At 35.1% G+C, this 19,010-nt stretch overlaps 1 protein-coding gene across 11 annotated transcripts in view; it reads right to left on the reverse strand.

Annotated features, from left to right (window-relative positions):
- The window catches only part of LOC149551696 (RNA-binding (RRM/RBD/RNP motifs) family protein), a 100,521-nt gene that overhangs the window by 73,767 nt on the left and 7,744 nt on the right, over positions 1–19,010 (reverse strand). For 7 of the 11 annotated variants that reach the window (XM_089787217.1, XM_089787219.1, XM_089787218.1 and 4 more), the window contains one exon: positions 7,586–8,034. In XM_089787217.1, the coding sequence (XP_089643343.1) occupies positions 7,586–7,696 (111 nt within the window). In that variant the 5' untranslated portion in view covers positions 7,697–8,034. Of the gene's footprint in view, positions 1–6,907; positions 7,403–7,585; positions 8,035–19,010 lie in introns of those variants that run through there. The other 4 variants (XM_089787222.1, XM_089787221.1, XM_089787223.1 and 1 more) reach the window with 3 other exon arrangements.

Raw genomic sequence — 19,010 nt, forward strand, 5'->3', positions numbered from 1 at the left:
TAAAAAGAAACATGCATTGATTCTTCTGATGTCAGGACCAACTTGTCTACATTATTTTGCTTCTCAGAAGGCATAAAATAGTTTTCTGGAAAAACTTAAATGCCTTTTGCTGTAAACATGCATTAATTGCTGCTCTCTTGTAGGTAGTTATCTTCAGTAAATTTGTGCCTGATTTTAGTTTCAACTAGCATATAATAAAAGCTGTACAGTATATTCAGTTAAACGTGGCATAAGAAGCAAATACACAAATAATTTAGCAATGGCCACAAAGATAAGAAAATGATATGGTTATTAACCATTAAAGAAAAAATAAGATTTAATTAAATGGTAAGAAGTTGATTTAGAAGTATGAATTGTGAAAGGCACATGAATATGAGAAAAAATAAACAATCAAAAAGAAAAATTAAATAACTATTGTTATAGCAACCAAGATCTTTATTTATTTTTCATTAAAACAAAAGAGCAAAATGAAGCAATGGATGACAGATATATTACAAAGTAATTGGTAAATATTTGTTTGATATTAACAGAGACCGAGAGGTCAATATATACAAAAGAATAAAACAATGTATCCTTAGGAAATGATCGTAAAGAATAGAAACATTCTATTATAGCTAAAAGAAAGCTAACAAATAACTACAAACTAACTAATATTAGAAACATTCTAATATTTATAATAGATTACAAATAGATAACCATTAACTAATAATAGAAGTTTATCTATTATCATAATACCCTCCCTTAATGATTAATCTATCCACAACACCAAGTTGTCCTTTGAATTTGACAAACTTATCACAACCAAGAGGCTTGGTGAGAATGTCTACAGTCTGATTCGTGGTAGGAACATACTACAAGTCTATTGTCCCATCTTCAACCAGTTTTTGTATGTAGTGACAATGAACATCCACATGCTTAGTTCGTTCATAGAAGATAGGATTTTGTGCTAATTTGATAACGCCTTCATTATCAACAAACAAAGTCGTCAGTCCTACTGGTGACATCTGCATATCCCCAAGCATCCGACGAAGCCAAACAGCTTCACAAACTGCCTTGGCTGTCCCTCTGTATTCGGCCTCTATAGAGGAGAGAGAAACTGCCTACTACTTCTTACTGATCCATGTGATGACACTAGATCCCAAATTGAACACATATCCAGAAGTTGACTTTTATCGTCAATAGAGCCTGCCCAATCTAAATCTGTGAACCCATTGAGTCTAGGATTAGAACTTTGAAAGTAAAGAAGTCCAAAATTTGTAGCGCCCTTCACATAACGAAGCACATGCTTTTCTGCCATCCAATGATCAGCCTTAGGAGCTGTCATAAAACATGAGATATAGCTAACTGCGACGCTGATATCAGGCCTAGTAGCAAAGAGATAGATGAGGTTGCCTACTAGTTGCCGGTATGTAGAATCATCAACAAGAGGAGAATCAAAATTGGCTGATAACTTGAGACCTTTCTCCATGGGTATAGATGCAGGCTTGCAATCCTGCATATGGAATTTGTCTAACAGAGCCCTAGCATATTTCGACTAAGAGATGAAAATACCAGAAGATTATTGCCAAAACTCAACACCTAGGCAATAATGCATGAGCCCAAGGTCAATCATATCAAAGATGCCGAACTACCAGTGATGATTAAATCATCTACATAAATAACCAAAAGGATGATGTCATTGTCAATAGTCTTGATATACAAATTTGAGTCTGAAGAACTCCTCAGGAAGCCTTGATCACTGAGGTACTTATCAATTTTCATGTACCGTGCCCAAGGGATCTGCTTCAAGCCATAGAGAGCTTTCACTAATTTGAAAACCTAATGTTCTTTGCAACCTTGAAACCTGGAGGTTGTGTCATGTAGACCTTTTCATGGAGATCACCATTCAGGAAAGCACTCGTGGTCCATCTGATTGTGCTCATCTTTGCAATAGGAGAAAAGGTCTCCTCATAATCAATGCCCTCATGCTGAAAAAGCCCTTTGCAACTAAATGAACTTTGTACTTATCCAAAGTACCATCAGATTTGTATTTGATTTTGTAAACCCATTTGCAGCCAATGGGTTTTTTCCTTGGTGGAAGATCATAAAGGACCCAAGTGTTATTCTTTAGTAGGCTCTGGTGTTCAAATGTCATGGCCTATTCCCACTCTAGAATTCCTTTAGCCTTGGAATATGTTTGAGGTTCAAATACATTATGAATGTTGGCTATGAGAGAAAACTTAACAGATTATTTAGGTGCACTCTTTTTCCAAGTAGTTCTCCCATCAATGAGCTCATCGTCATGAAGATCAACAAGTGTCTTAGCCCACCACTTAGGCCAAAGAGGAGAATGAACAACATTAGTATCAAGAGATGCTCTATGATCAGCTTCCTCATCTGAAGAATCTGGATCAAACTCAGGTGAAGCTGATCCTACAGGAGAAGTTGGAGGTGTCTATACAAGGATCACTGGTATAACTAGAGCCACAAGAGCTACTGGAGCCCTCCCATCAGGTGGGCCTAATGGAAGCCTAACTCCAAAATCATGAGCCTTCATAAGATGGTTTGCTAGATTAGGAACAGGAGAAACATGCATGAATCCTCCTTGCTACTCATCAAAGACTACATCATGACTACACAGGAGACGAGATGTCTCAGTGTTGATCAAGCGGTAGGCTTTGTGAAGACTATTGTATCCAGCAAGCATGAGTTTCTGACTCTTGGCATCAAACTTGGTGCATGACGCATCAGGGGTCCAAACAAATGCAGGGAGCCAAAAACTTTCAGGTGACTAATATTGGGCTTGCGACCTGACCAAGCCTCTTCCAAAGTCTTACCTTTGACCGCCACTGTGGGTGACCGGTTCAAAAGATAAATTGCAGTGTTAACTGCTTCTTCGGAACATGTCTTTGTTCAAGCATGGATCGAGCCATCTCAGTGATTGTTTTGTTCTAACATTCAATTGCACTGTTCTGTTGTGGTGTGTGGGGTATGGTTACTTGGCATTTGATGCCATGAGTATCCAAGAAGCTAGAGAATTCATTAAAACAAAATTGCCCCCCACTATCTAACCTAAGAGTAATAATAGATTTCCCACACTCTTTTTCAACTAAAGGTTTAAACTTCTGAAATACAGGAAATGCAACAATAAACTAAGTCGCCCGATCAGTGATGTCACACTAATGTGAACTGAAGGTGACATTCAACTGTGGAGAATGTCGCAACAACTGACTAACTGAGAGTATATTTAGTTCCATCCCTAGAATGTAGTACACATCAAGGAAAATGAGATTCCTCCCAGCTGACTAAATCTAAATGTTGTCTTTGCCAACAACAGTGTACTCTTCTCCGCCACCAAAAAAAATAGAATCTGAATAAGGTTGGTAGTCAGTGAACCAGTCTCTGCAGTGGGTGAAATGACGAGAGGCACCTAAATCAATATACTAGGAAAACAACTTCACATGATCTGCAGGTCTTTTAGCTATGAAGGCATAAGTGGCAAATTTTGTTTGCTCAGTGTGCTCTGCACTATTCGCTTTATGCTGCAAACCTGATTTGCTTAGATTGGGCAACTAAGCGTTTCTAACATTCAACCTTCATGTGACCAAACTTGTGGCAATAGTTGCATTGAATGTTCTTCCGAGAGCCTTCTGAAGTTGGAGCAGAGGACTTCTGATGAGAAGACTGTTGAGACTTGCCTTTATCCTTCTGAAAGGATTTAACAGCAAAGGCTTGCTCTGTGGAGGTGGAGCTGGAACTACTACCAAATTGTTGTTTCCACCGATCTTGCCAAAGCAGGAGTGTGTGGAGATTTGTGAATTTCAAATCAACAACAAAAGAAGTGATGTTGAGAGTCTCGATAAAATGCTCACAGGACTTGGGTAAACTCCTAAGAGTGATGACCACAATGTCCTCTTCCTCCATCTTGTGACCAATAGAAAGCAACTGATCACAGATTTCCTGAACCTTATTCAGGTGAGACTAGAGCAATGTTAGCTCATCCATGATAATAGGAAACAATGTGTTCTTCAAAAAGAAAGCTATGCTTTTGTCAGAAGTCTCATGAAGATTCTTGAGATGTGCCCATATCTCAACAACTACCTTGCCAGATGGAATCCGAGAGCGCTGATCATCAACTACAGATAATTTGAGAAGCATCACCACCTCCCGATTATTCAGATCTAATGTATCATGATCGGTACTAGGGGCAGTCAGACGTTGTGTAACACCCAGAACAATCTAATCAGTATTCCGATATTCAAAAATTGCTATTATTCGCTACTTCCAAGTACCATAATTCCAACTATTGAATTTTGAATTGCTCTCAAGCAAAATATTACTCAAAGATGACATAGCACGTTTTTCAATGAAAACACGTGAAAATCTGTGAAGGTACGTACTTCGAGGCAAAAAAATGGAAGACCCAAAAAATTTGAAGAAGTACCCAAAAGGGAGCTCAAGAAACCCAAAAAGAAAATGTTGTTAGTTTCAAGAACCATTGGCTCAAAAATCGAGGCACCCAAAAAAGTTTGTCAACAACCCAATTGAGCTCTCGAAAAACCCACCAAGAATCTGTGATCAAAAAAAATTTGAGCCCAAAAATTAGGGTTTTGAATAGAAACGTTTTGGGCTGAAATAAGCTTGAAAATTTGAAATCATTGGCGAATCTGCAGAAAAATCACAGTTTTTGGGTATGTATCTATTACTGAGGGTTTTAAGAAACCCTTGGCGTTGCTCCCAACCCTAGATGTGCAAAAAATATGGAAGAAAATGCCCAAAAAAGTCACGTTTTTTCAAAAAAATTCAAAAATAACCAAAAAAACCGTCAATATTGATGGTCAATATTCTCAGACAAACCCTAGTTCGAAGCAAATATTTCAAAAAAATAATTTCGAAAATAGGGTCTGATAATTTTAGAAAAGAAAATTATATTTTCGAAAAAATTTAAAGAAGTGACTTTGATACCATATTACAAAGTAATTGGTAAATATTTGCTTGATATTAACAGAGACCGAGAGGTCAATATATACAAAAGAATAAAACGATGTTTCCTTGGGAAACGATCGTAAAGAATAGAAACATTCTATTCTAGCTAAAAGAAAGCTAAAGAAAGCTAACAAATAACTACAGACTAACTAATATTAAAAACATTCTAATATTTACAATAGATAACCATTAACTAATAATAGAAGCTTGTCTATTATCGTAATAAGATATCCATCACTTCTCAACATTGCAGATATAGCCAAATGTTGGTTTTCTTAACACTGGTTCCAACTCAAAATGAGATTTAGAAAGACACTGATCGAAAGGTTAAACCAAAGAAGAGAAATAGCATATTAATTCACATAAGTCATACCCACAAGACTTAAACATTAGAAGCTGGTGGTCATTCTAATTATTCCTTGCAGAGAAGTGTGTTATAGAAATATTTATCGGTTGAATCTACAAAGGAATCACATGTACAATGTTCATCTGAATGTTTAAATGCAATGAAATGATCTTTTTTCTTATGGGATGTGCAAGCGTCTTGATACACTCCACAAGTCCCCTGAAATTATCTAGAATACACTTCTTCTGAGCAAAGCCACATCATGGATATTGAATTCTGTTGTGAGATTTTGACATAATCGCCCCATTGCAAATGGAGACCCCCTCTTTTTGCTTAGCAGTAGAAGTAGTGGTCTTAGGTGCTCTTGGTAGCAATGTTCAAGTCTCGAAGTCCAAGAGTGAGTTTGAGCAATTTTGTCATGCTGGGAAGTCACGTTTGTCTAGGATGTAATCAAAAGTTGGGCTAACCTAGTCAAGGATTAGGAAGACAATTGAAGGAAGCAGCATACTTTCTGTAATAATTTGAGCTGAACTATGTCTGAAAACATAATGAAAATGACACAGCAGGAAATCATTTACCAATACCATTTTGAAGAAGATTACAAATTGAAACACAACAATTATATATATATAGATATCATAAACAAGTAAATAATTGATGGATTAACTAGTCGATTTGCATACATAAACAGTGTAAATTTAGGCACTTCCAAATTTCTAAATTCTTCTCTCATAATTCCTTCTATAGAATCTATACTAAAGTTATCTATGGGGAAGTTTAATTGTCCTTACAAAAAAGAATCTTAACAGAGTTTCCTATTTCGTGCATTCTGCCTTCTATTCACTATCTTTTCAGTGTTTCACAATGCTCTAGTGACTTTTCCAGTCTTTAACAAATTTCAGTTGTTATATTATTACTCGCAACAGACAGCCACAGCTCTTCACTACATGTACTCTTGTTCCCAGGCTCAGATCTCTCAATGGCTCTGATAGCACATATTTGCAATTATGGCATAGTAACATAAACAAATAAACATGAAATATATAATAGATGTAAGACAGATTATGACAAGCTCAAAGTTTCTATTAGCAAAACATTTTAATTTTTCACTCACTGTTTACTGATTCTGGTTGAATCCTGATTTTTGGGACTGTCTGGATTTATCTGTTTTGGTCCAGAAATTCAAAATCCTAATAATATTTTACCTTTTTCTTTAAATTCCAAATTTCTGAACTTTTTGGGCCTATTGAATGAATTAAAATTTGCATGCCTAGCAGTTGTGACCACATGTTAAATAGTATTTACGAAATAGCTCTGACCATTACCTTTTCTTTTACAGAAAGTAGTTAAAATGCTAATTGCAGACAAAAGATGGCTAATCTAAAAAAAATGAGAAAGTTGTAAATTGAAAAAGTAAAATTAAAGAACCCAGTAATTCCAAGAGCCAACTTCCGATGATAAGCATTTAGAATAAAAATTTGCACATGGTCAACTTCTACTCTTTGAATAATAAAGAGTTGTTTTAGGCTATATATTTTTTTTGAATAATCATACTTGAAGGCAATTTAATCTAGAAATAAATTCTTCAAAACTCACCATCAAGCTCTGTCGCCACATTGTTTAACACAAGCTAGACAATAATGATCATAAATAATAAAGATTGGAAAACTTGGTCTGCAGCCCAAGATTCCTTGAAATATTGAAACCTTCATAATTTCTTGTGATGCGGTGTATAATAACTTTGAGATTAATCCCAGCACGAGGGGCCACCAACAGACCTGACCAACTTAAGATCTGATCAAAGTTTCTCCCACAGTAACACAACCGCATTGCAAAGTTGAAAGAAGAGTCCAAGTTATGAACAATTGCAAAAGTAATGGAGTAATATATATCCAAGAGGCCCAGGACTGCCACCGATCAATCAAGATAAGCGATATGTTGCCGCATAAAAAAGCAATATCGAAGTGAACATGTTCCTGGTGATAATAAATAATTCATGTGACAGAGCTCTATTCATGTCAAATTCATGTGTAGATGCCCGGATATCTTGGATAATATGTATGACGAAGCATATCTGGAATATATAAATATCTGGACAGATCCTCAAAATAACCAAAAAATATATATTTTAAACAAAATGACAAGATCATTTTTTAACTGTAGGCAAAGACCATTTTAGTAATATTTTTCAACAACCTGAAACAAGCAAACCATAATGATACTCAAGTCAAAATGGAAATCAATTACAGAAAGAACACAATGTTTCAACCTAACCTTTACAGCAATAACTGTGCCATAAAGCTCAAAAGCCCTCCGAACAGAATCTTCAGTAGAATCATATGGAAGACCACCGACATATACTGAGTTTTCATCATCAACCGTCATCTTCTTTGAACTTCCAATACTTGACAACTAGAAGGAAATAATTAGCATATAGCAATATAATCAGCAGTATATGAAGAAGTTTGTGTTGAATTTAAGCCCTTCAAAAATGCCAGATGTCTTCCTAGAAAACAGGAATTAAAAGATTTTGCCAGGACAATTTAGTATTGAATCAGATGTGATCGGCAAATATAACTAGTAGCTTGCACATATTGGTTTTGTGGAAAAGATATTTAAATTCAACTGCATCTTAAAACAGTCAACAATGACACAATAATATCCTTTCTGGATGCTGCTCTGATATTGATCTAGGGTTTCATCAACCAACTTTCCTGCTGTATCTGCAAACAAAAATATTGGTCAGATGCAATAAAAAAAGTTATATTTAACTAATAAAGAGGCCCATAGTGTGTGCATTTCCAGCACTAAGAACATGCACATGCTTATGTATAAAAGCATAGCAAGTTCACATAGAACGAGAATGCCAATCATTATACTAATCAAGAATCTCAATAGAGAAGAACCTAGCAATCATTTGAGTCCATATCTACAGTAAAAAGAAGCTTGATCTAAATTTCTACATCAAAATAACCTCCACACAAAAATAGCTAGAAAAAATCTTGGTGAGCCATAATCCTCTTGATAATAATATAATAATATTCAAGTACTGGACAAATGTCTAAGTTACAATAGGAGCAAATTGACTATTGTCTAAAACACAATTTTACAAAAGCTCCAAACATCAGTTGTGAAACGAACAAATAAAAAGAATACATTGCGATAATCAGTAACAGTAGGTAGGTATTCAACCAACTTCCTCTGTTTAAAAACTAAAGTAAATTATTAACTACTTGCACAATGCATTGAATGCAGCTAGGTTAAATAAGACTAAAGGGCATTTTACACTGCTAATAATTTTTATGAATTAATTTGAATATTTTAATCATTTAATACTCTCTTTGGCCATTTATTCCATTTAAATTATCTACTACTTAAGAATAGAGCATAATAAACTAAAATTCATGAGAATTCTGAATCACAAATAATATTCATTAATAGGTTCCAGTTCCACTACTATAGGTTACCATGAAACAATCCAAAAGTTTTCTAGAGCTACTTTAGCATATGTTCAAACTGCATGAACATCCATACTTAAGAGTAATATATGATAGAATGTGACAATTGATACTACAAGTGCAACGTCAATTTATACAAGAAAACAGGCTGCATAGCAGAAAACCCCAAGTGATGACCATCCAAAGGATCAAAACCATAAAAAGTTTACAATTAAACACATCCAAGGTCATATAGGGTTTGTAATTGTGATTAGAACATTCTTCGAGTTAAATCCAAAAAAGTTTCTACACCTACTGTACACACACCTAGAAAAAAAGTAACATTATAGGCTGGGGCCAAAAAACTACTGATTTAGAATAGATAATATTGCACTGAATCTCTAGTTTACTACAGCTTCTGAAAATATGAACTGGTAGTCCTTATTCACATGTTGCTGCCAATTTCAGCTGCCCTAGCTATCACTGCTACAACTTCTTGTTACCAGCTCAATGCAATTTTGCATCCCTAGCAAATAAGGACAAGTATAAATAAATGCTGCATTTGTATACGGCTTGAAACTCTCGGTATCTGCCCAGGGCATACCTCTCTATCACTGTATCCTTTAGCTAATTAATTTGATGACAAATTTATATCCTCCCCAGCAAGGCTTAAAAATATCTCAAGTACTCAGTTATATCCACAGTACTAAAGGTAAACTAAATGTTTAATTGTCTATCATTATAATCTTGTACCTTTTATTTTGTCAGGAATATCTCATCATTCCTATTCCCATAGCTAGTCTTTAGGATGCATATAATAATGTTTGCTAAGTTGATATAGCTTGCTAAATATCATGCGTAGGGTAATATGTCAAGTTTGTATATTATTATAGCAACTTATAAATATAAAGGAGTGGTTGTAGGGGGTGGAACAACCCTTCTATAATATAGGATGCAAAAATCCTATATATATATATATATATATATATATATATATATATATATATATATTTGGATTGTGCCAAAAAAAGATAAGAGCGTTGTTATTCAGTACATAAATTATATTGTCTTCTATAAAATCTGCCCATTTTAACTCTAATGGCATCAGAATGAGAAAGTTAAAGCTTGCTGGATATAATATACAGTCTGAGCATGCATGCTGCATGCTTTTTAGGAGTGGATCTAAAGAAATTTGTCAAAACTGTAAATATAACTATGTTACCCCAGCTTTCTGGGATGAGGGGACAGGGGGACAGGGAAACAGGTTTCCCTGACAGATTTTTTTTCTCGGAGCAGGGGACGGCAGTGGGAACAGCTATATAAAAATAGGGAAATTTTAAGTATTCATATGAAAACATGAATAAAGCATGCTTATATAAATTAAAGAACCTTAACATATCATGTTTGTGTTAAATAATTTAACTTTAGAGTTCACATGAGAGTAGAAATCAAACAAAGTATCAAAACTGAAACATAAATTTTATGGGACAGCCAAGAGAAAGGTTTCTGGAAGTTTCCGTGTTTCTAGGACGTCCCAGAAATGGGGACAGGGCAAATTTTGCTAGAAACGCGTCCCCAGGTAAATTGATGGGAAATCACGTTGAATTAGAAAGGAATGCCCTCTGGGTAGAAAAGGGGGTACTACTAGAATAGCTAGTAGGGGTAGTTCAAGTTGATGATTTTATATCCACTTCACTGAGTTCAAATGATGAGTAGTTTGATTTTAAATCCACTTCACTAAGTCCAAATGATGAGTAGTTTCCTTGAGGGATGATTAAAGGCCTCCCCTTCACTACATTTGGACATTTTGTACTTGTTTTAATATCATGATACTCTTGTAATCATCTTTGTGATATTTTTATATAATAGAAATCTTCAATTCATCAATTCGACAATTTTATTTGTCAAATCAAAAAATTTATTTAGTATTCTAATATCCTATTGATATTCAATATTCAAGTACTTGTATTTAGTATTTGTGATTTCACTATTTTACTTCTTGTTCATTATAGCAGTTCAAGTAATATATGCATAGCATATAGCATAGTTCAAAATATAGTTATCGGCAACTTATCGCTGAAGGCGAAAAAAGATATCAGAAAATATTGGAGATAATTTGAGAACTTCTCGGGAAAATATCGGGAAATTAAGGAATCGCTTAAATTTAATTAAAAATGCATTTTTTGGCAAAATTCAATAAGAAGATGCATCTAATGAGATAGTAAATGAGTAAACAAACCAAACAAGCTGATATATATATATATATATATATATATATTATGCAAATAGGATACAAAATTGCATCCTCATGTGGAATGTTGATGGCTCATAGCAAAAGTCTGATAGTCTGAACTCTAAAGCAATCTAAAAGTACCAAATTGTCTTTCAAAAACTATAAGCAAATACAAGTGTCAAGTACAATGCCCCTTCCCAACAGCTCTAGTAAAACTAAAAACTACTGGAATGGGGAAGGGGTCTAGCCCTAGAAGTCTGTTGTGGTTGTGATTGTGGTCGTGGTTGTCCTCCCAAACCTTTCTCTCCTCTCTAAATCTGCTCTTGCAAACCAAAAAATGAATTTTGCCCTTTTGTTGGGTCGTTACTGTCTAAATTGCAGGCACGGGCAATATTTTATCAACTTATTGTAAAAACTTGGAGATATATCGCCGATAAGTGCCTCAAATATCTGGGATATTTTGCAAACTATTCTGCAAGTACAATCCACAATAAGTAAACAAGTTTCATCGCCGTCTGCAACTTATCAAAATAAGTTGACTTATCTGCTATATCTCAGAGATATTTTGAACTATGGTATATAGTATTCAGTAGTCACTAGAAATGACAATAGAATAACTTGCTTTCAAATACAAAGAAAGATTTGTAGAATGAATTAGAATGAGATATACAATATACAATAAGAATTTTCAATGCCACAACCAAAAAAAATTACTTAACTAGATCAAAAAATTGACATCCCAATAGTTACAAACACCTTCAATAGTACAATGATAGCAAGGGAAGAGTTTGAATTTTCAAATGAAAAATAATTGCTCAATAACTAAATGTTGATCGGTACAATGCTTAAAAATATAATTAATAATAGTCATTAAGGGATAAAAGAACTATAAAATCAAAAAAAGAACTATAGTATAATATTTGCATCTTAGGATCCCCCACAATTAAAGAAAATTGCCATACTTAACATACTATGGGAAGGGTTTACATTAGTAAGATCCCAAACTAAGTTAAAAGCACTACCCAAGAGTTTTCCTCAACCCAACTAGAACTGCAATTTTGAAGCGTCACCCCTACAGATATATACTTCATGAACATTTTTAGTCTTGATATATGGAATTCAATTTGTAGCAATGGTTTCTCAAACTGATGCTTCTTAAATATTTTCTAGAATTTAATTTCTGGTAAGAGCATTTTTTATAGTTGCAATACTCGCCAAGGCTTGAACAAAATTTGGAAAAAACTTGGCCAATTTTGGGCAAAAAGCTCGGGAACTTAAACAATTGCTTATAGATTTAATTAGAAATGCATTTTTTGTTGCAAAATTCAATGAGAAAATGCATTTTTTTTGTTGCAAAATTCAATGAGAAAATGCATTCAATGAGTCAATAAATGAGAACACAAAAGAAATGAGCTTAGTCTAGATATATTTAAATGCAAAAAGGTACAAAATCGCATCCTCATGAGGCATGTTGATGGCTAGAAGCAAAATAGTAAATAGTTACATTACAAGTACATCTTCCCCTTCCCATCTCTAGGGAGAGGTAGTGTTGTGAGGTTTTCACATTGCACCCCCTCTTTTTGCTCATAGTTGTTAGGTTTGGGCAGTTCAGAGGTTTAAAAGATTGAGGGGTGCCTAAGAAATCAAGGTGTTGGGTTTTGACTTTAAAGTGGAGTATTAAATATCAAGTCCTTTGGGTCAAGTTGTAGTGGGTTAAGCCATTAATACTAAGTGTATTTAAATCTTGGCTAGTCAAATAGTCCTAAATACGTTAGAAAGGCATAATTTGTGCATAAGGGCCTTAAAGTCCTTATAGAAATTGATTTTTCATACTTACAATTGCCAAAATCCTAACAAAAATCATTTTCTTTATTAAAATACACAAAATCCAGACTTACTATGAATTTCCCCACTTATTTTGATTAAAATCCAGACTTACTATGAATTTCCCCACTTAAATTGATCATAATCCAGACTTACTATGAATCTCCCCACTTAAATTGATCAAAATCCAGACTTAGCATGAAATTCCCCACTTTGAATGGCATTTTCTCAAAAAAAAAATCAAAGTGTTGAGAGTTTACCAGCAATGGGTCATTTTTTCCCACCTGTAAAGGTGAATGAAGAGTACAAATCCAAGGCAATTTCCCCCTTCTAGATATTTACTTACTCAAATTTTGAGACTCAAGGTAAGGATTGTCCCTATGAATGTCTGGATTTATCCAAAGACAAGTCAATTTTCCCCTTAGAGATAACTAAGAATGATGAAAAAATTTTGAAACGTGGCAACAAGTTAACCCTACATGGGGCGAAATTCCCCATTTATGAGAAAGGAGAGACATGAACTTCTAAGAAAAAGAATTTGTCCTTGCATGAATCAATTTTCCTACATGATTATAAAGGGAAATGTGTGGACAACCCTTACGGAGATGTGAAATTCCCTATTTTGAATGTTGAAAAGCAAGTGCTTTTTACACAAATCCCTACCTTCGTAGATTTTCCCCTTTGTGGTTTTAAATAAAAAATTAATTAAATAAAAGAGGAAAAAATAAATAAAGTTCTACAAGCTTCTAGAAGATCAGATGTTTTATCTCACATTGTTCGTGTAAGTGAAAAGCAAAGCCAAAACCTATTTAAAAGGAGAAGCTACAGCCATAAAGAAGAATTAAAAATGAGCAAGAGGCTGAAGGAGATAGAAGAAAAGTCTAAGGTGCTGGAAATTCAACCATATGAGGGCATTAATCAACACTTAGCAATCAATTGTTGGGTAAAATCAGACCTCCAAAGGATGAAGACGAGGTGAGTTGGCTGCAATAATAAGTATTCAGATTTTTGTCTGGAGGTTTTTCCATGGGAGGCAATTTTTTTGCAAAATTCTTTGATTTTTCTAATCCACAACTTCATCACATTGATTGCAGGGGTAATTGGAGGGTGAAATCTAAGTTTCAAGACCATGTTGAAGACATCTATGGTGCTGCAAGTAAGAAGTCTGCAGAACAAAGTCAAGAAATTCCTCCATGAAGTTAATTTTGGCAAAAATCATAAGATTTTTTCATTAATCAAATCAAGCAAATCTTGTTACAGGTTGTCTGTGAGGTAAAAATCTGAGTCTCAAGATCTTTTTGGGGGCATCTAGAGAGCTGCAAGTAAGAAATATGCAGACTTTCAAGAGTCTGAAAATGCAAGGGTTTGATTCAAAAGTTTTGGTATTTTCAGATTTGGTCTGAAGACACAAAATTTCAGCTCACAATGGTCTCAAGATTTGCATTTAATCCTCTGGTAAAATCTGCAATTAAAATTATTGAGGACTACATGTAGGGTAGAGGATGAAGAAAGAGGAAGGATTCAACAATGCAGTTACAATATGGATAATTAGTAATTACACAAGGCAAAGAAAACTTGAATCGTTAGAGGATTCAAGATCAAGCCTTCATTAAGCAGGGATGTGGATAAGTTCAGATTTAAAACAAGAAGTCCATGGACAAGTTCAAGTTCAAGTTCAAATTCAAGGGCATTCAAGTGTCCCAACACAGAGCAACTTTACACTTGATTAAACACTTGAAGAATAAAGGCTGTCTTATAGGGAAATCAACTTGTCCCTATTAACATCAATTTTCCATAAGGATCAAACAAGTACACCAAGGAATGTTCGAGGATGATTCGAACACTGAAGTTAGCATAGGAACATGGACAAGGAAATAAGGACAAGTCTGGAGTTGAGAGAAAGAAAGAATTCAAAGACAAGATTCTTGTCAAAGGAGAAATCCTAAACACGATCGAGTCATACAAGGAAATGGATTGAGGAAGATTTAATATGTCAAGGAAAATGTTAATGTGTTCAAGGGATTGCTCAAAGGATAAGTCTGAAATGAAAAGGCATAGAAGAATTCCAAACCATGAAGGTGGAAAAATTAAGGGTTCAAGCATTGACAAGTTAAGACATCCAAGAGAAAAAAAGTCCAAGAACGATGAAGAATTCCTAGGGATAAGTGCAATTAAGAAAAGATTGCAAGAGAAAAGGGGCGTGCATGTTCATAGTTCAAGTTCAAATTCAAGGGCATTCAAGTGTCCCAACACAGAGCAACTTTGCACTTGATTAAACACTTGAAGAATAAAGGCTGTCTTACAGGGAAATCAACTTGTCCCTATTAACATCAATTTTCCATAAGGATCAAACAAGTACACCAAGGAATGTTTGAGGATGATTCGAACACTAAAGTTAGCATAGGAACATGGACAAGTAAATAAGGACAACCCTGGAGTTGAGAGAAAGAAAGAATTCAAAGACAAGATTCTTGTCAAAGGAGAAATCCTAAACACGATCAAGTCATACAAGGAAATGGATTGAGGAAGATTTAATGTGTCAAGGAAAATGTTAATGTGTTCAAGGGATTGCCCAAAGGATAAGTCTGAAATGAAAAGACAAAGAAGAATTCCAAACCATGAAGGTGGAAATATGAAGGGTTCAAGAATTGACAAGTCAAGACATCCAAGAGAAAAAAAGTCCAAGAACGATGAAGAATTTCTGGAAATAAGTGCAATTAAGAAAAGACTGCAAGAGAAAAGGGGCATGCACGTTCATAGTGATGAATTGTATAATGACTAGGTAGCTTCCTTGCTTCCTATTGGTCCTCAAGCCATTGATTTCAAATCAATCTTGGTCATTCATTGTAATTGGGGCTCCTATATAAATCCCACCCCTCTCACTTGTAAAGCGGGACTTGTTGAAATTGTTACTATGATACTGTCAAATTGTTCTTCATTCATTGTTGGTCTTCATGGTGAATTGGTTGTATCATTTTGGAGTATCGAATGATTTCTTCATTTTCCTCACTTATATTAGGATTTCCTTTTGTTGTTTAGTAGTGTTTTTTTGAATAGAAGTGATTATCAATCAATCTTTGTGAAACTTGCCTAACCTATACCACTAGTTGCTTGCTAACTGTAAGTTTGCCTTGCATGGTCAATTGGAAGCTTAATGAGCTTTACTTCGACTATGGCTTGCACATTAATATGCATATGCATCAATGGATGGTGCTAATATGATGGTGATAGTTTGAACATCTGACATTATATATATATATATATATATATATATATATATATATATATATATATATATATATATATTATATATATTGCACTAGTTTGGTTGATGTCGATGGCTAAACAAAGTCTAGTGGAGTCACATAGACATCCACAGTTTCTTGCACTCCAAGAGTAGAATGGTTCTCTAAACCCTTCATCCCTTAGCAATTTGTTGTTGGGAGAAGTTGAAGTAGTTGATATCTATTGAATGAATAATATAAGCCCCTTTGAGATAACCAACATATCACATCATAAAAACTCAGTGGAACTCCACAATTGAGAAGGAACCTTCAGATTGTCTCTCTTGATCAAAGAATCCAGATGCATTGTTTAGTATATGGACTTCCTTATTCAAGAGAGTTGGAGATTTGGTATTTCATCTTGGAATAATAAGTATTCAATTTTATGTGTTGTAGTGAAATAAAACTCACATCAACAAATAGAACTAGTAAGTCTAGTCCTAGAAGTCTGCACTGGGCATGAGTGTGCCTCGTTGCTCGGTATGTCTCACTCATGTTGTGGCTCATCCTGCATCCTAGATGCAACTCTACCTCTAGCTTCTCTTAGGGAAATGACTCCTCGTCCTCCTCAATGTCATCCTGTGTGAAACCAAATCCACCCTCATCTTCCTCCATAGCTTGCCTCTCCAAATCATTGATGTCATCCTCTATAAGCAAGGAGGTTATATGAGCTTCCTTATTCACAGGAGAGTTGGAGATTTGGTATTTCATCTTGAAATACTAAGCATTCGATTTTGTATGTTGTAGTGGAATAAAACTCACATCAATAAGTAGAACTAGAGGTTCTAGTCCTAGAAGTCTATAATGGACATGATTGTGCTCCTTGCTTGATATGTCGCACTCAAGTTGTGGCTCATCCTCCCTCTTGGATGTAGCTCTGCCCTTAGCTTCTCCTGGCACTCGTAATGACTCCTCATCCTCCTTAATGTCATCCAATGTGAAACCAAATCCACCCCCATCCTCCTCCATAGCCTCTCTCTAAATCATTGACGTCATCCTCTATAAACAATGGAGGTTGCTCCTATAATATCGAATCATTGTAAGGATCTATATCATCTAAATCAATTAGACCAACTCCTGCTTCCTGTGCCTTCCTTATGCACAACGAAAGATTATATTACTCAAAGACAAGGTTATTGAGGTGTTTTTTAGCTAACTTGTTCGTATTCTTCATATGGATGGCCTCAAACAAGCTCCAATTGTGCTCAAAATTGGATGAACAACAAGGCTGACATAAGATTTTGAGGGAAAATTGTTTGAGATTTGGATTATTTTCACCCCAACTTTGCCACCAAGCACTTGCAAAATGATATATTGAAAAGTTAGGAAGCAAAGAGAAAAGTGAATATCAATTTATCAATTACTTTAAACCTCAAAATCCAAATGAAAAATATCATATGTATGGTTTGTGTGGTTCTTCCTCTCCTTGCTAGCTCTAAAGAATACCCTACCCTTTGCTTCCTCGTAGCTTTCGAGTTTGGCAACAACAAGATCTCTCCCTCAACCTTAGGTATCATCCTCTGAATGCATGTAGTGAGGCCCTCCATGACCTCTCCATTAGGATTGGAGTAAGAATCCCCGAAGTTGAAACAGGGGTTAAAGAAGTACCCTACTACATAACTGGGCTGGTAGAGCTGATATTTTCCTAGATGGATCGAATTTGAGTCTAACCCCCTTGTAGTAATTTTTTAGACTCCTTGGCCCCATCCATGGCCTCATAAATATACCCCAATGGGGTTTAATACCGATCTACCAAGCACATAACTCTAACCAAGGGCTCAAACACCTACAATTGAATAATACAAATTACAAAAAGATTAATTAATGAAGTTATAAATTAATAATGAGAGACTTGAATCAAGAATAATTAAAAATTCAAATTTGAAGTTAATTTCACAATCTCTGCAGCCCTTTGTGCAAAATGGTTGTTCAAGACTATGCATGTGACACCCTCTCCTTCAACCTTCTTTGAATAAGGTGATCTAGTTATGCTTGACTCACAATCATTTGATTCAAAGAAGTCATTACACCAAGAATGCATTGCAACGTCAAGAAAATCATTGCAAACCTTGTAATACAGAATCTCACCAAATCCCTCCCTTGTATGCTTTCTCATCAAATGTAGAGCCCAAGGGTGATTGTAAATATATTTTGTGATCCTCCTCGCATCTTCCACAACTAGAGTCACCCAATCAAGTTTTCCTAGGTCCTCCAAAAGAAGGTCAAGGACATGTGTTGCTCAATATGTCCAAAAAAGAGCAAGGTGCCTTTCTTGGAGGCTTCTACCTGCTAGCAAATATGTTGTTGCATTATTTGTGATGATTTGCACCATATTCTCTACTCCCACCTCCATGATAATGTACTCCAACATTCCAACCAATGTTTTTGCATTTTGCACATTATTGAAGGCATCAACCAATTTCAACAAGAAACCAAACAATTAATAATTGTGTGGTTTTACCATCAGTCCACCCATCAGAATGAATGGTGCAGCCATACTTTCTTCATTCTTTTCTTTGGTCATTTACTTATTTTGTCCTATCAACCGCATTTGTGAGCAACTTACAAGAACAAAGCGAAATCAAGCCTTTGCACACAACTTTGATTTAATAAACAAGAAAAACAATTCAAAATGAAATCAAGTGTACTATTCACTAACTCCCACCCAAATCCTTGCAAGAAGGGGCCTTGTACCCTTTTCTTGAAACTGTCATTGCGGTGACCAAATTTAGCCAATACGGACTCTCTGCCACATTTAATGGGGATGTGGAAGTACCCACATCTACCCATCTACCAAGCGCATAACTCTAACCAAGGGCTCAAACACCTACAATTGATTAATACAAATTACAAAAAGATTAATTAATGAAGTTATAAATTAATAATGAGAGACTTGAATCAAGAATAATTAAAAATTCAAA

The sequence above is a fragment of the Cupressus sempervirens genome, chromosome 6 (assembly GCF_028749045.1).
Source record: "Cupressus sempervirens isolate cs-2001-9-10 chromosome 6, ASM2874904v1, whole genome shotgun sequence".
NCBI lineage: Eukaryota > Viridiplantae > Streptophyta > Pinopsida > Cupressales > Cupressaceae > Cupressus > Cupressus sempervirens.